The sequence below is a fragment of the Cervus elaphus genome, chromosome 22 (genome assembly GCF_910594005.1).
Source record: "Cervus elaphus chromosome 22, mCerEla1.1, whole genome shotgun sequence".
Lineage (NCBI taxonomy): Eukaryota > Metazoa > Chordata > Mammalia > Artiodactyla > Cervidae > Cervus > Cervus elaphus.
The window spans coordinates 11,930,221-11,943,819 of NC_057836.1; the positions used below are offsets into that span (position 1 = coordinate 11,930,221).

The window sequence follows — 13,599 nt, forward strand, 5'->3', positions numbered from 1 at the left end:
AGAAATTTAAAGTTTTGATGAAGTACAACCTTTCATTTTCTCCTTTCATGTTTATTGTTTTATGTCTCTCTCTATGTCTGCTGAACTGGGGGTAATCTCAGCATTTTGCTAATATCTAGAACTTCATTTCTTTAGTAAGGCTTGAAAACAACCACCCATTGCTAATCCTTGGTTTGTGTTTAGTCGCTCAGTCTTATCTGACTCTGCGACCCCATGTACTGCAGCTCGCCAGGTTCCTCTGTCCATGGGATTCTCCAGGCAAGAATATTGGAGTGGGTTGCCATTTCCTTCTCCAGGGGATCTTCCTGACCCAGGGATAGAAACCAGGGCTCTTGCATTGACAGGTGGATTCTTTACCACTGAGCCACCTGGGAAGTCTTGGTTTACAAACGCTCAATTTTAGAACCCAAAACACTGACTTTGCCTAAAATTCCAGGGCTACTAAGGTTTTAAAAACAAAAAGTGCCCTTTAAAAAATATTTACTCATTCAGCATGTAGGTAACACATGTCTGCTGGCAGGATGAGATGATCTGTATCAATCAGGCACAGTGCTGACAGGTATGCCAGGGCTGGGGAGGACCACAGAGTGTCTGGGGCTCAATCGTAGTTTCTAAATCTCTCTGAAAGGAAATTCTATTAACACACTTCTTTGCAATTTGTCCCAGGGTCACAATTCTACATTCAGATTCTTTTTTATGTCTAACTGAAATATTTATAATTGAATATACCCTCATCTTGGAGAAGGAAATGGTAACCCACTCCAGTATTCTTGTCTGGAGAACCCCATGGACAGAGGAGTCTGGAGGGCTACAGTCCATGAGGTCACAAAGAGCTGGACACAACTGAAGCGACTTAGCATGCACGTATACTCTCATCTTCTGTCCTCAGGAGAAAATGAAAAGAGAAACACAGGCTTCCTCACCATTGAGACAAAAACCTCCATCCGGTAACTGAGCTCCATGCTTTTTCTTTTAAATTTTTCTAAGTAATGCACCCTTTAAAAATGTTTATTTTTTAATACTCCAATCTTCTTCATCTTCTTCAAGTCTTTTACCAAGTTTTTTTCTTTTGGTGAAGTCTGGGCTAGGAGGTCACATTCGAATACAGCCCTAAACGGAGGGGTTAGTGTACATCCCTTTTACACTTGAATAACCGACAACCAGGGTTGGAAAAGAGCCAGGAACTAATCTGACTGCGATCACCTCCTGGTGCTGGTCCCTTGCACAACCTTCTCCTCCAGGGAAGAAGTTATCCCACACGTGCTGTCCAGTCTTCCTGTGGACAGACCTGTATGTTCTTTCTGCCGAAGTCTGCCTTCTCATGATGTCTACTCACGGATGTGGGGTAAACAGGCTGTCTACAGGGAGTTCATCTCCTCACCTGTCATCGACTGTATGGGGCTTCCCTGGCAGCTCAGTGGTAAAGAATCCGCCTGCCAAAGCAGGAGACCCGGGTTTGATCCCTGGGTCAGGAAGATCCCCTGGAGAAGGAAATGACAACCCACTCCAGTATTCTTCCCTGGGAAATCCCATAGATTGAGCAGCCTGGTGGGCTACAGTCCATGGGGTTGAAAACAATTGGACACAACTTAGCGACTAAAAAACAACAACAAACTTTGATACATCACTGTTCCTGCTTTGAGATGCCCTATCTCTGCAAGATTTTGAAGTAAAGTTTCTAAAATTAACTAGCCATGTGCTCTGTTTTCAGTGGGCTTCCAGTGGTATTTTAACTACATAGTTACTAATATCAAAAGAACCTATCAGAAATTAAATTTAAATCTGTCCTGTAGAATTTTCCCTCTTTCAAGAAGAAAGTAAAATTTCCATGGTAACACCTTAAATTTGAGAGGGAGGCCTTGCCTTTTCCATCACACCAATCAGGTGGGTGGCTGACAGGCCCTTAAATGTGCTTGGTCTTAGGTAACGTCCACAGCTGGGAGTCAGTCCCACCGTGACCCCACAGCATACTTAGCGACCACCGCTGCTGTGTCATCGCTGCCCACAACCCTGAACCACAGAAGTGTCCTATTTGACACAGCCTCCCCTCGCGCATTACCGGTGAACAAACAGGATGCACTCAGCTGGGAGACAAAGCACGGCTGCAACCCTCTGGGGCCGAGGCGCGGCCGACTGACAACACGACCACCGTCTACGAGGGGCTGGACACCATGACCCCGGCTCTGCAGCCAGGAGCGAAAGCAGCTGAAGATAAACATGCGAACACTACTCCAGTTCTTTTTCTATTTTTATTTCTCAGTGTTGATTCAACTTTTCTTTCCTTCACTTTCCACAGCTGCTCTCTACCTCTGTCCTCATCCTGTTTTCTCCTTGGTTCTTTTATTCATGGTTTTTGTCTCTGGACTAGCCGTCTCATTTCTCTACTGAACTCAAAAAATCATAACATGGAAAAAAGAGAACTGATGGATTTTACGGGCAACACTAAACAGAAAATGTAGTGACGGGGGGGCAAGGGGAGGGGAATCACCTAAATTCATTCATCTCATGGTTCTCTTATTTGAAAAACTCAGTAGGTCATGACCCACAGTTCCTGAGAGACAGCTGACCTGTCAGGGGTCCTGCAGGTCAGACTTCCCGTCCGTGGCCACCATCACACGCCCCTTAACTGTCTCCCTTCTTTTTTTGGGAGAGAAGAAAGAAAAATTTATTTTCTTTCTTTTTTGGAGCATAATTGCTTTATAATGTTGTGTTAGTCCCTGCTATACAATGAAGTGTATCAGCCATATGTAAACACATATGCTCGCTCTTGAGCTTCCCTCCCCCTGCCATCCCACCCCTCTAGGTCATCTCAGAGCACCGAGTTGGGCTCCCTGTGTTATATATCAGCTTCCCACTAGCTCTCTGTTTTACACGTGGTTGTGTATATATGTCAGTGCTACTTGTTCCACCCTCCCTTGCCCCCCACCCCCGCACAACCTTCTGCCTTCTCAACCAGCCCTTTCGGATTCTTTAGCAAGTTACACTAGAGGAAGAACAAAATGGGACTTACTTCAAATGGTGGCTCCTAATTGCTCTGAAGAACCAACCCCTGTTAAGAATCTTGATTCTGAACCCTGAATTCCCCAAGGCAGCTTTTGCTGCATCAACTTACAGAGCAGCTGGCTTCTGTGAGGCTGTCGTCCGAACCCAGGTGGGGGTCTTACCTGTTCCTGGGTCATCTTCTGCAGCTCATTCTCCCACGCTGCCTGGTCGTCGTCCAGCTTATAGGCGGCTGGTGGAGTGAGTCCTCGGAGGATCAGGGGGTCTCGGTCATGGCAGAGGGCGGTCAGGTGTCTGATGTACAACTTGAGCTTGCTTCTGTTTTGGTCAAGTTCTAGGAGGGACTGGATGATCTGAGGCAAAAAAAAAAAATGAGGAAAGTCAAGGCCAGTCTGAAACGAGAAGCTCCAGTCTCTTCGTGCCTCTGAAGGCAAAGAGACAGAGTGAGACTGGAGCTCTGGTACCCACTAACCGCCCTCTCTGCCCGCCTGCCTGCGTGTCTACGAAGCCACCCCCACCCACCACCGCGCTGGGAGCCACGTGGGGACACGGGCATGTACATCAGCGTGAGACGGAAGTCCATGTTCAGGCGGGGGCTAAGCACAGGACTGGCCTGTTTTTGCAGAGATGACATTCCTGCTACAGAAAGACTGCAGTCCCCTCACAGCTGCTCATCCACCTATTTACGGGCAGCTACAAAAACCCTAGCTACTCTGTGAGTTCCCAAAGCTGGGTTGGAAGGGAAAAAGGATGACAGTGACCAGACTTCCCCTGTCCCCTTGTCTTTTCCTTCCAACCCAGCTTTGGGAACTCAAAGAATACCTAGTCCACCCTCTGTCCCTTCCCCCCTCCTCAAGAGTCCTGCTCATACACTGCACTCCATGCACAGTGGTCACGATTATCCATCGGGAAGCAACATTCATGGCTTTCCTGTGAATGATCCTGTTATCTACCTGGTAATGCTCTGTTCCCACCACCTCCATGCCACAGCACTGCACTGGGTTTAGGGCAGCCAAGAGCAGAGAAGAGACGTGTACGATCCTGTATGACATCTCTTATGTGCAATTTAAAAATAATACAAATGACACTGGGATGACCCAGAGGGATGGGATGGGGAGGGAGGTGGGAGGGGGGCTCAGGATGGGGAACACATGTAAATCCATGGCTGGTTCATGTCAATGTATGGCAAAAACCACTACAATATTGTAAAGTAATTAGCCTCCAACTAATCAAAATAATTGGGGGAAAAAAAAAAGAAAAACATACAAATGAATAGACACGAAAAACAGAAACAAACTCAGGTTTAGGGGCTTCACTGGTGGCTCACTGATAAAGAACCTGCCTGCCAATGCAGGAGATGTGGGTTCGATCCTGGGTCAGGATGATCCCCTGGAGGAGGAAATGGCAGCCCACTCCAGTGTTCTTGCCTGGAGAATCCCATGAACAGAAGAGCCTGGCAGGCTACAGTCCATGGGGTCGCAAAGAGTCGGACACGACTTAGCAACTACACAACTACACACACACACACAAACACTGCAAGTGAAACATGCTCATCTGAAAGCCTGATGCACACACGTGTCCTTCCACCTCCTGGAACAAAGGATGCCTCTGTCCCTGGAGGGAGTGTAATCCTCTCGGCTACAGGAAGGGTGACGAGTGAACTCACGACGGGATCTGCCTTGTCCTGGCTGGAGCCCCCGCGCTCGTCTCACAGAGGCATCGACCCTCCTTTTAGACGGTGACGGACGAATCCTCGCACAGCCCTGACACCTGAGCCCCAGCCGGGCGGGACCAGCTCCACGCTGGGTCAGCCTCTCTCCAGAGACGGGCCAGCGCTGTCTCGCATTCCCTTCACTCTAGGAACGACCACCCCCTCAGCTCCCTCGGAGAGCACATCGCACGACACACAACCCCATCGGACAGCTCTCGGGACAGCTTTGGCCAGGTCCCCGGTGCTGCGTGAACCTGGGGGTGGAGGGGGAGCTGGGTGGGCCCCCCGTCTCCGATTCTGAACCGCAGGCACAGCGTCTGCCTGACACCCAGCCCCCGTGGGGGCTGCCAATCCAGCAGATGCTGGCACATACCCGACGCTCCCTGGGCTCAGGGCAGAGTCTGTACCTGCTGGTGTCGCCGGGCTGGCATTTTTCATCAGTAGGACGCCCTGACAAGGAGCTCGCTAATCTTCAAGTCAGGAGAAATGATGTCTGGTATGCTGAATTCTGCCACCCCCCTCTCTCCAGAGGACTCCCCTGCTGCTTTCCTTATTTCCTTTTAAGAGTTTCTAAAATACAGTTTTATATATATTTTTTATTAAGAAATCAATGCAGATTTTACTCTGAAAAGTATGGGGGAAAACAGGAAAGAAATAATAAACAGTCTATAGGTTTTCCATCAAGAATGGCACTTGCAACATTTTGCTGATTTTCTTCCAAGTCTTTTTATAAACTTACATAAATCAACTTTTAACTGTATCATACTTCACATTTTGCTTAAGACCCTGTTTATCCATTTAATGTTACATTGTCAGTCCTATTCATGACATTACGTATTCCTGGAAAACATGATTTTTAATGGTTGCTTTATAAATATATCACATTTCCTGTTTCTAATGCTATTTCCGTGAAATAATTAAGACAGGCAAAAGCCTCGGCTTAGTGGCTAAAACAATCTCTAACTTACTAGACAGATCAGAGTGCAGACCCACGTGGCATATAATAGAGAAGCTGGAGCCTAGCTAGGAAAACCAGAGCAAGTGAATCAATTTAGCATTATTATTTTTGAAACACACACACTCACACAACTGTCTGGGAACAAAGGTGATACACTCAGGGGCTGGGGGTGGGGGGAAGGCTCTGGGCTCTTAAGGGACCCCTCCAGGTCCGAGCCCTGTGTTGCCTGTGGTGTCAACACTGCCAACTGCAGAAGGAAGGGCTGTTTCAATAAAGCAGAAGGTCTGGAGAGTGGGGAAATCGGACAGCTTTTCACAAACAACGGTAATCTCTCAGAAAAAGACTCGGGTTTTCTTTCTGGCCACAAATGCATATTCACACTGTAGAAAGCTCAGAAACTGAGTTTCAAAGGAGCATCTTTTTTTTTTTTTTTTTTTTTTTAAAGCAGCATCTTTAAAGGCAAGTTCCAGGCCGTACTTCTTTAAGTGCGTGCCCACCGTGCACGTCAACAAGCCAACTGTCCGGTCGTCCCTTCCACACCCCTCACGCCGCCATGCACTGCAGCCGTGTTTCCAGCCTGGCCTCCTCCAGCCTGTTTCATGGACACACTGATTTAAAAAAAAAAATCACTCTCGGGATTTTCAGTGGATTTGTGCAACTTACTCCCATTTCATGTGTGTGTGTGTGTCTGCATATAGTTGCCATCACATTTGGGCTACAAGGCAGAAAGAGCTGATACCCTGGGTAATTACTGTTTGAGCTGGAAAACTGACATTAAAAAAGCATGAAGACAATCTGATAAATGGTGGTAAGGGGAAGGTCAAATTTCTTATAGTAAAATGGAATCTGGAAACATGCTAGCTCACTGCTCTATGGCTGGGAATGAAAAAGCGGACTCTCAGGCCTCTGTTCTTAATCAGAGATGAACTTCACACTGACTTAAATATATTTCATGCTCAGGTGCTAACTGATAACAAAATACGTAGTGTTCTGCACTCTGTAATTTTTCAAAGTCCAACTGAAAAGTTACAAAAATAACAGAATTTGAAAATTTTTTTCCAGGATAAAAATTCTTTCTATGCAATGGCCGAGACACCCTTTTTTTCTCATGTTAAAGGGAACTGCTTTTTAAAATCAAAACAAAAAACTAGAGCGCTTACTCCATGAAAGCATATGAAACTGCCCAACCAGCATAGTCTCTGAATGTGTCCATTAAAAGAAAAGTCACTGTAGCCTCTCTGAGACACATTTAGCCATGTCCATCATGGGGAAAACGCCCTTATCTCTCCCCTCCCCCTCCAAGTCTAACTTGGGCTGACCACTCAGAAAAGAAACTGTGTTTCCCACAAGGAAGAACTGTGACTGCCTAACCTCAGGAGGGAAGAGGGACACTTGCCAAGTAGGAAGAGCATGCTCACAGGACCCAGAAGTTAAGTCTTTGGTCCACACAAACTTCAGAGGATTGGTAAGAAGTCCCACCAAAAGCAAGGTGGTCAGGCCACATCACAGTTCTACAGCTGTGCAGAACTAGAGTTATTTATTTTTCTTCTTTTGGCAAAAAGAAGTTAAAAAATGAACTTGTCGAGATAACCTCTGCTTCTATCAAACAGAATGCCAAAATGGTGCAACATTCTCCGAATCCTACATTTACCAAGTTGTTAAGAAAAATCATTTAAATTAAAAGAATGGATGAGAGCTTTTCAGCTGACGTCCTGAAAGCTTTGTTTCTTCTGGCAAGGATTTACTTGCTTATGAATCAGATCCTCAAATTGGCTTCAGAAGCCAGTGTGTGATGACATAAAGTGACCTCTGGAAGGGGTTTATCTTAACCTCCCCTCCACTTGAGTATGGCTGGATGGCCAGAGGTGTTTTAGAAGACAGGCAAGTTGCTCCTGCATTATGTGATACAGATTGTAATGGAAAACTCTATAGCATCCCGTTTCTGCAGCCTGTTCGTCTAAGAGATGGGGACACACCTGCCTACGCCAGGATGGGACATGTGATCAAGTCCACGGCCTGCTCTCCTCTCCCCACTGTTTCTGTATTAGACCTTCATAAGTACATGGTGGCTGGTTGTGACACATTCTGGGAGCTCATTTTGAGAGCATAGGTTTTATACCTTGTACTGAACATTATGTGGGACTTAATGCATTTGCCCTTGTGGTATTAATGTTTTACTGTTCAAAAGATGCCACTATTTTTTAAGCTAATTAACACTTACTTATCATTTACTGTGTTCCTGGCAAAGTATTTTTGTACTGATGACTTCTCTGTCACTAAAAGATCCTCTTGTTCTTCCTTCTGTCTGCTGACATCCTGGAAGGCACATTCAGATGTACCTGAATTACTGCATAAACACCAGAGGCAGTTCTGATTTCTCACTGGGTCACCATCACACTGCTGTCCCCCAAGGTAGGCTCATCAAGAAAGTCCCAGAACAACCAACACACTGACTTCCCAGAAACATTATTCTCTTAACGATGCTCCTGTCCAGAGGCCCCAGCAGAAAGCTGAACTTTGAAAAGTAAAAAAGGAGGCAAGCAAAAGGGAGCAGGTACATGAAAAGATGTTCAACATCACTAGTTATTAGATAAATGCAAATCAAAACCACAATGAGGTATCACCTCACATCAGGCAGAAAGGCCATCATCAAAAAATCCACAAACAACAAATGCTGGAGAGGGTATGGAGAGCAGAGAATGCTCCTACACAGTTGGTGGGAATGTAAATTGGTACAGCCACTGTGGAGAACAGTATGGAAGTCCCTTTAAAAACAGAGATACCATATCACCTTGCAACCCCACTCCTGGGCAAAAATCTGGAGAAAAACATGATTTGAAAGGATATGTGGACCCCAATGTTCACTGCAGCACTATTTACAGTAGCCAAGACATGCGAGCAGCATAAATGTCCATTGACAGAGGGATGGATAAAGAAGATGTTGTACATATACACAACAGAATATTACTCAGCCATGAAAAAGAATGAAATAATGCCATCTGCAGCAACATGGGGGTTTCTAGTTAGAACCAGACATAGAAAAACGGACTGGTTCCAAATTGGGAAAGGAGCACGTCAAGGCTGTATACTGTCACCCTGCTTATTTAACTTATATGCAGAGTGAAAGTGAAAAGAAAGTGAAGTCGCTCAGTCGTGTCCGACTCTTTGCGACCCCATTGACTGTAGCCTACCAGGCTCCCCTGTCCATGGAATTTTCCAGGCAAGAGTACTGGAGTGGGTCGCCATTTCCTTCTCCAGGGGTTCTTCCGAACCCAGGGATCTAACCTGGGTCTCCTGCATTGCAGGCAGACGCTTTACCATCTGAGCCACCAGGGACCTTGTGAAATGCCAGGCTAGATGAAGCACAAGGGGGAAACAGGTTTGCACAAGATTGCAGGGAGAAATATCAATAACCTCAGATACGCAGATGACGCTACCCTTATGGCAGGAAGTGAAGAGGAACTAAAGAGCCTCTTGATGAAAGTGAGGAGAGTGAAAAAGTTGGCTTAAAACTCAACATTCAAAAAACAAAGATCATGGCTTCTGGTCCCATCACTTCATGGCAAATAGGGAAACAATGGAAGCAGTGACTTTATTTTCTTGGGCTCCAAAATCACTGCAGATGGTGACTGTAACCATAAAATTAAAAGACACTTGCTCCTTGGAAGAAAAGCTATGACAAACCTAGACAGTATATTAAAAAGCAGAGACATCACTTTGCTGACAAAGGTCCATCTAGTTAAAGTAATGGTTTTTCCAGGAGTCATGTATGGATATGAGAGTTGGACTATAAAGAAAGTGGAGCACTGAAGAATTGATGCTTTTGAACTGTGGTGCTGGAGAAGAGTCTTGAGAGTCCCTTGGACTGCAAAGAGATCCAACCAGTCAATCCTAAAGGAAATCGGTCCTGAATATTCATTGGAAGGACTGATGCTGAAGCTCTAATACTTTGGCAACCTGATGCAAAGAACTGAATTCATTAGAAAAGACCCTGACGCTAGGAAAGACTGAAGGTAGTAGGAGAAGGGGACGACAAAGGATGAGATGGTTGGATGGCATCACCAACTCGATGGACATGAGTATGAGCAAGCTCTGGGAACTGGTGATGGACAGGGAAGCCTGGCATGCTGCAGTCCATGGGCTCGAAGAATCGTACATGAATGAATGACTGAACTGGGGGACTTCCTTGGTGACTCAGATGGTAAAGAATATGCCTGAAATGAGGGAGACCTGGGTTTGATCTCTGGGTTGGGAAGATCCCCTGGAGGAGGGCATGGCAACCCACTCCAGTATTCTTGCCTGGAGAATCCCCATGGAGAGAGGAGTCCGGTGGGCTACAGTCCATGGGGTTGCAAAGAGTCTGACATGACTGAGTGACTAAGCACAGCACAGCACCAGAAACATAGAGGGTCCTAGAGAGTGTCATACTGAGTGAAGTAAGTCAGACAGAGAGGGAGAAATACCGTATGACATCCCTTTTAGGTGGAATCTAAAAATAACTGATACCAATGAATTTACATACAAAAGAAACAGAAAGAGACTCACAGACTTAGAGAACGAACTTATCATTACCAGGGTGAAGGGACAGTTAGTGACTTTGGAAAGGTCATGTACACACTTGGATAATTAAAATGGATCACCAACAAGGACCTTACCAGACAGCACAGGGAACTCTGCTCAACGTTACGTGGCAGCCTGGATGGCAGGCGGGTTTGCGGGAGAATGGATACGTGTCTGTGTATGGCTGAGTCCCTTCCATATTCACTTGAAACTACCACAACATTGTTCATCGGCTATTCCCCATTACAAAATAAGAAGTTTTAAAAGTCTGGGGGTAAAAAAAGAGAGGCACAGGAATAAAATTCGGCAGCCTGGCCTCAAAGTCCTTTTTCGTGTCAAGAACTGAGCTTATCTTCTTGGTTATAATGTGCATCAGGACCAGGAAGATGAAGGATGGTACCAGGTCTCTTCACAAAGGTTTGGAGCAGGTGTTAACTTTCTCACTTAAATGCAGCTACTTTGGGAAACAATGCAGTTCTTCAAAGAAACAGAGTGAAAAGAAATGACATTTTTGCTACATTAATTAGATATACTGCATATTAACTCACACGTATTATTGACACTAAAAAAATTATATATTTGACTTAACAAACATTTAGGGAGTGCCTCTATACCGGGCCACACACAGCTTTTGCTGGCAGGAATATTAAGAATGACATGTGGTCCCGCATGCATGCACGCTAAATCGCTTCAGTCGTGTCAGACTCTCTGCGATCCCATGGACTGTAGCCCACCAGGCTCCTCTGTCCATGTGATTCTCCAGGCAAGAACACTGGAGGGGATTGCCACACCCTCCTCCAGGGAGATGTGGTCCTATTTTGCATTGAAAAAAATCATGAGATAATGGAGCTAATGTGTTGAGTGTATATGAGAATTAAAATGTGTTAATTCAGGATTTATCTCTGTTCTAACTTTAGTTTTGAGGTTTCCTTCAGGCAAACCTTCAAACTGCTAAATAAACCTCTTAATCTTAATTCGAGGCTTGGTTTGACTTGTTCTTCACAGATAAGGTTATAAAATTCAACAACTTTTTTATTTTTAATGTTCTCTGAGATCCAACCTTTTATTTAGCCTTCCTATCTGCAGCACAAACAAGACACTCAGTGGATCCCCTGCATGTTTTTGGTGTGGTGGTCCTTAGTCATCTTTAATCCTAACAAACTGAAGACAATTGTGCATTCCAGAACAGCCTTCTGTCTTATGTATCCCCAAGAGAGACGCTGGGCAAACACAAGCCTCGTGGGGCTGCACCCTCACAATAACCAATAAAGCCAAACTAAGAAGGGTTCATGCTGTACACCCGCATGACCTTCATCAAAAACCAAACTTCACTGTTAACAATGAAAACCAGGAACGTTTCAGCAGCATTAGCCTGAGTTTGTGCCTAGCTAGAGGACTACAGTGATTGAAAACAAAAAAAAATTTCTTTTAGGGGAAAGTCAATAAACTTCTAAAAATTTCATGAAAAGTTAAAAGGTAACCTAGAGTTAAATGCAAACAAGTTCAGAGCTCTAAGTCCTGACCCCCAACGTCACAACCATTTTTCATGTGTGTCTACTTCACTCCCCACACAAACTTTACAGAATGGGAAACTGTCTTGCATTCCTCTTTTCAAAACAGAAAGTCATGACAAATACAAAAGCCAGAATGACATTGAAAGTGTCAGTTGCTCAGCTGTGTCTGACTCTTTGTGACCCCTGCCAAGCTCCTCCGTCTATGGGATTTCCCAGGCAAGAATACTAGAGTGGGTAGCCATTCCCTTCTCCAGGAGATCTTTCCGACCCAGGGATCCAACCCAGGTCTCCTTCATAGAAGGCAGATTCTTTACCATCTGAGCCACCAAGGAAGCCAGGATGACGTTACTTCTACTATAAATATTCACTGCGGGTTTTGAGCATGAGTTGTCCATTCTCCTTGCTTGGCCCTGTAATAAACACTCCTCTTGCCTCACCACAAACTGGTGTCAGTAGATTGGCTTTGCTGCATGCGGGTGAGCAGACCCAAGTTTGGTTTGGTGACACGTGGTCACTGATATGAATAAATGTTAATCAGAAAACTTACTATATACAAAAATACCTGGTTCTAAGAGTAAAAACTCTCTCCAAAGGTTTCATATTTAAAGGGTTTCATGGCTTGTTAAAGTGTCAGTGTGTTTAGGAAAACTGGAAAAGGTTATAGGTTTGAAACATGAAAAAAAGAAACAAAAACAAAAACCAGTGGGAATCTTATACAAACTAAAATGTAATCATTTCTTCTCAGTTTTACAGCTCAGAAATCTGTTGTCAATTTTCCTTTAAGCGCACATTACCACTCCAGCAGAACAAAACAGAACCTCCCCTATTTCCTGATCCAGATATTCTGTACTCAGAGTCGTATGGAGATGGGGAGTGCGGTTCAGAATAAGATGAATCTTGGAATCTGAACCACAGGACTGCTAACTGCATTGTGCCGATTTATTCCTTATTCAGTTAAAACCATCATATCTTATTCAGATCCAGAAATTCCACTTTAACAGAGAGCAGTGTGAGGGAAGGAGGCTCCGGCTGAGCCCACCTCCCCGCAGCCAAGAGGGCAGGTTTTCTAAGTTCTTGCTTCAGTACTTGGAAACTTGCAAAATACATGAAAATGAGGTGACTCACCAACAAGAGGGCAGACAGTACATCCAGATGAAGACGGGGCAGATTAAAGGGCAGCAAGTGGACAGAATGCTGCAGGAGGCAGAGAAGCCGGACAAGCTAACCCCTGGAGGCGACACCAGGGGATGCACGGCGGGCACCCTAAAGGGGTGCTCAGACGGGACACAGAGTCAAGGGAGCACCCCACTCTGTGAGACAGAGCTGCTAGGAGCAGGTATGCGTTCCAAGATTCCTCTTCCCTGCTCTTTAAATAAAGATGGGAAAGAAGCATCTTCAATTTAGTTCTTGGCTTGAGGCTTGCCTCTTCACAATAAATTATTTATTGCATTCTAGTAAACAGCGTAGGGGTTAAATACTTGTGTGTGTGTGTGTGTGTGTGTGTGTGTGCATGCACATCAATATATATATATTTTACATAACTTTCCCACAGCAAAGTTCCAGGGCTGTATACTAATGAATGTCAAATTATGGGGAAAATGTCTGGGCACAGGAGAGAAAATGAGGCAAAAGAGGGAGAAGCTCACACTTTTTGAGCGGCGGACCAGCTGAAGGTGGATACTGAATTTCACAGGAAAAACCAGGTAGGCAGCTGGCCACAGGCAAGAACAGCGGCCTCAGCTCTGTGCATACACCGTGTGCCACATCAGCTCCCACCCCGCCGGTCCTCTGGGGCCTGAAGTCCAGCTCCTGCTGGACTGCTGCTGCGGTCAATCACTTCTTGGCTTATCACATGT

The 13,599-nt window shown here is 45.3% G+C and overlaps 1 protein-coding gene across 16 annotated transcripts in view; it reads right to left on the bottom strand.

Moving 5' to 3' along the window:
* ERC1 (ELKS/RAB6-interacting/CAST family member 1) overlaps positions 1 to 13,599 on the bottom strand; it is a 270,621-nt gene that overhangs the window by 19,582 nt on the left and 237,440 nt on the right. For 12 of the 16 annotated variants that reach the window (XM_043881904.1, XM_043881901.1, XM_043881894.1 and 9 more), the window contains one exon: positions 3,165 to 3,353. In XM_043881904.1, the coding sequence (XP_043737839.1) occupies positions 3,165 to 3,353 (189 nt within the window). Of the gene's footprint in view, positions 1 to 3,164; positions 3,354 to 13,599 lie in introns of those variants that run through there. The other 4 variants (XM_043881910.1, XM_043881907.1, XM_043881911.1 and 1 more) reach the window with 1 other exon arrangement.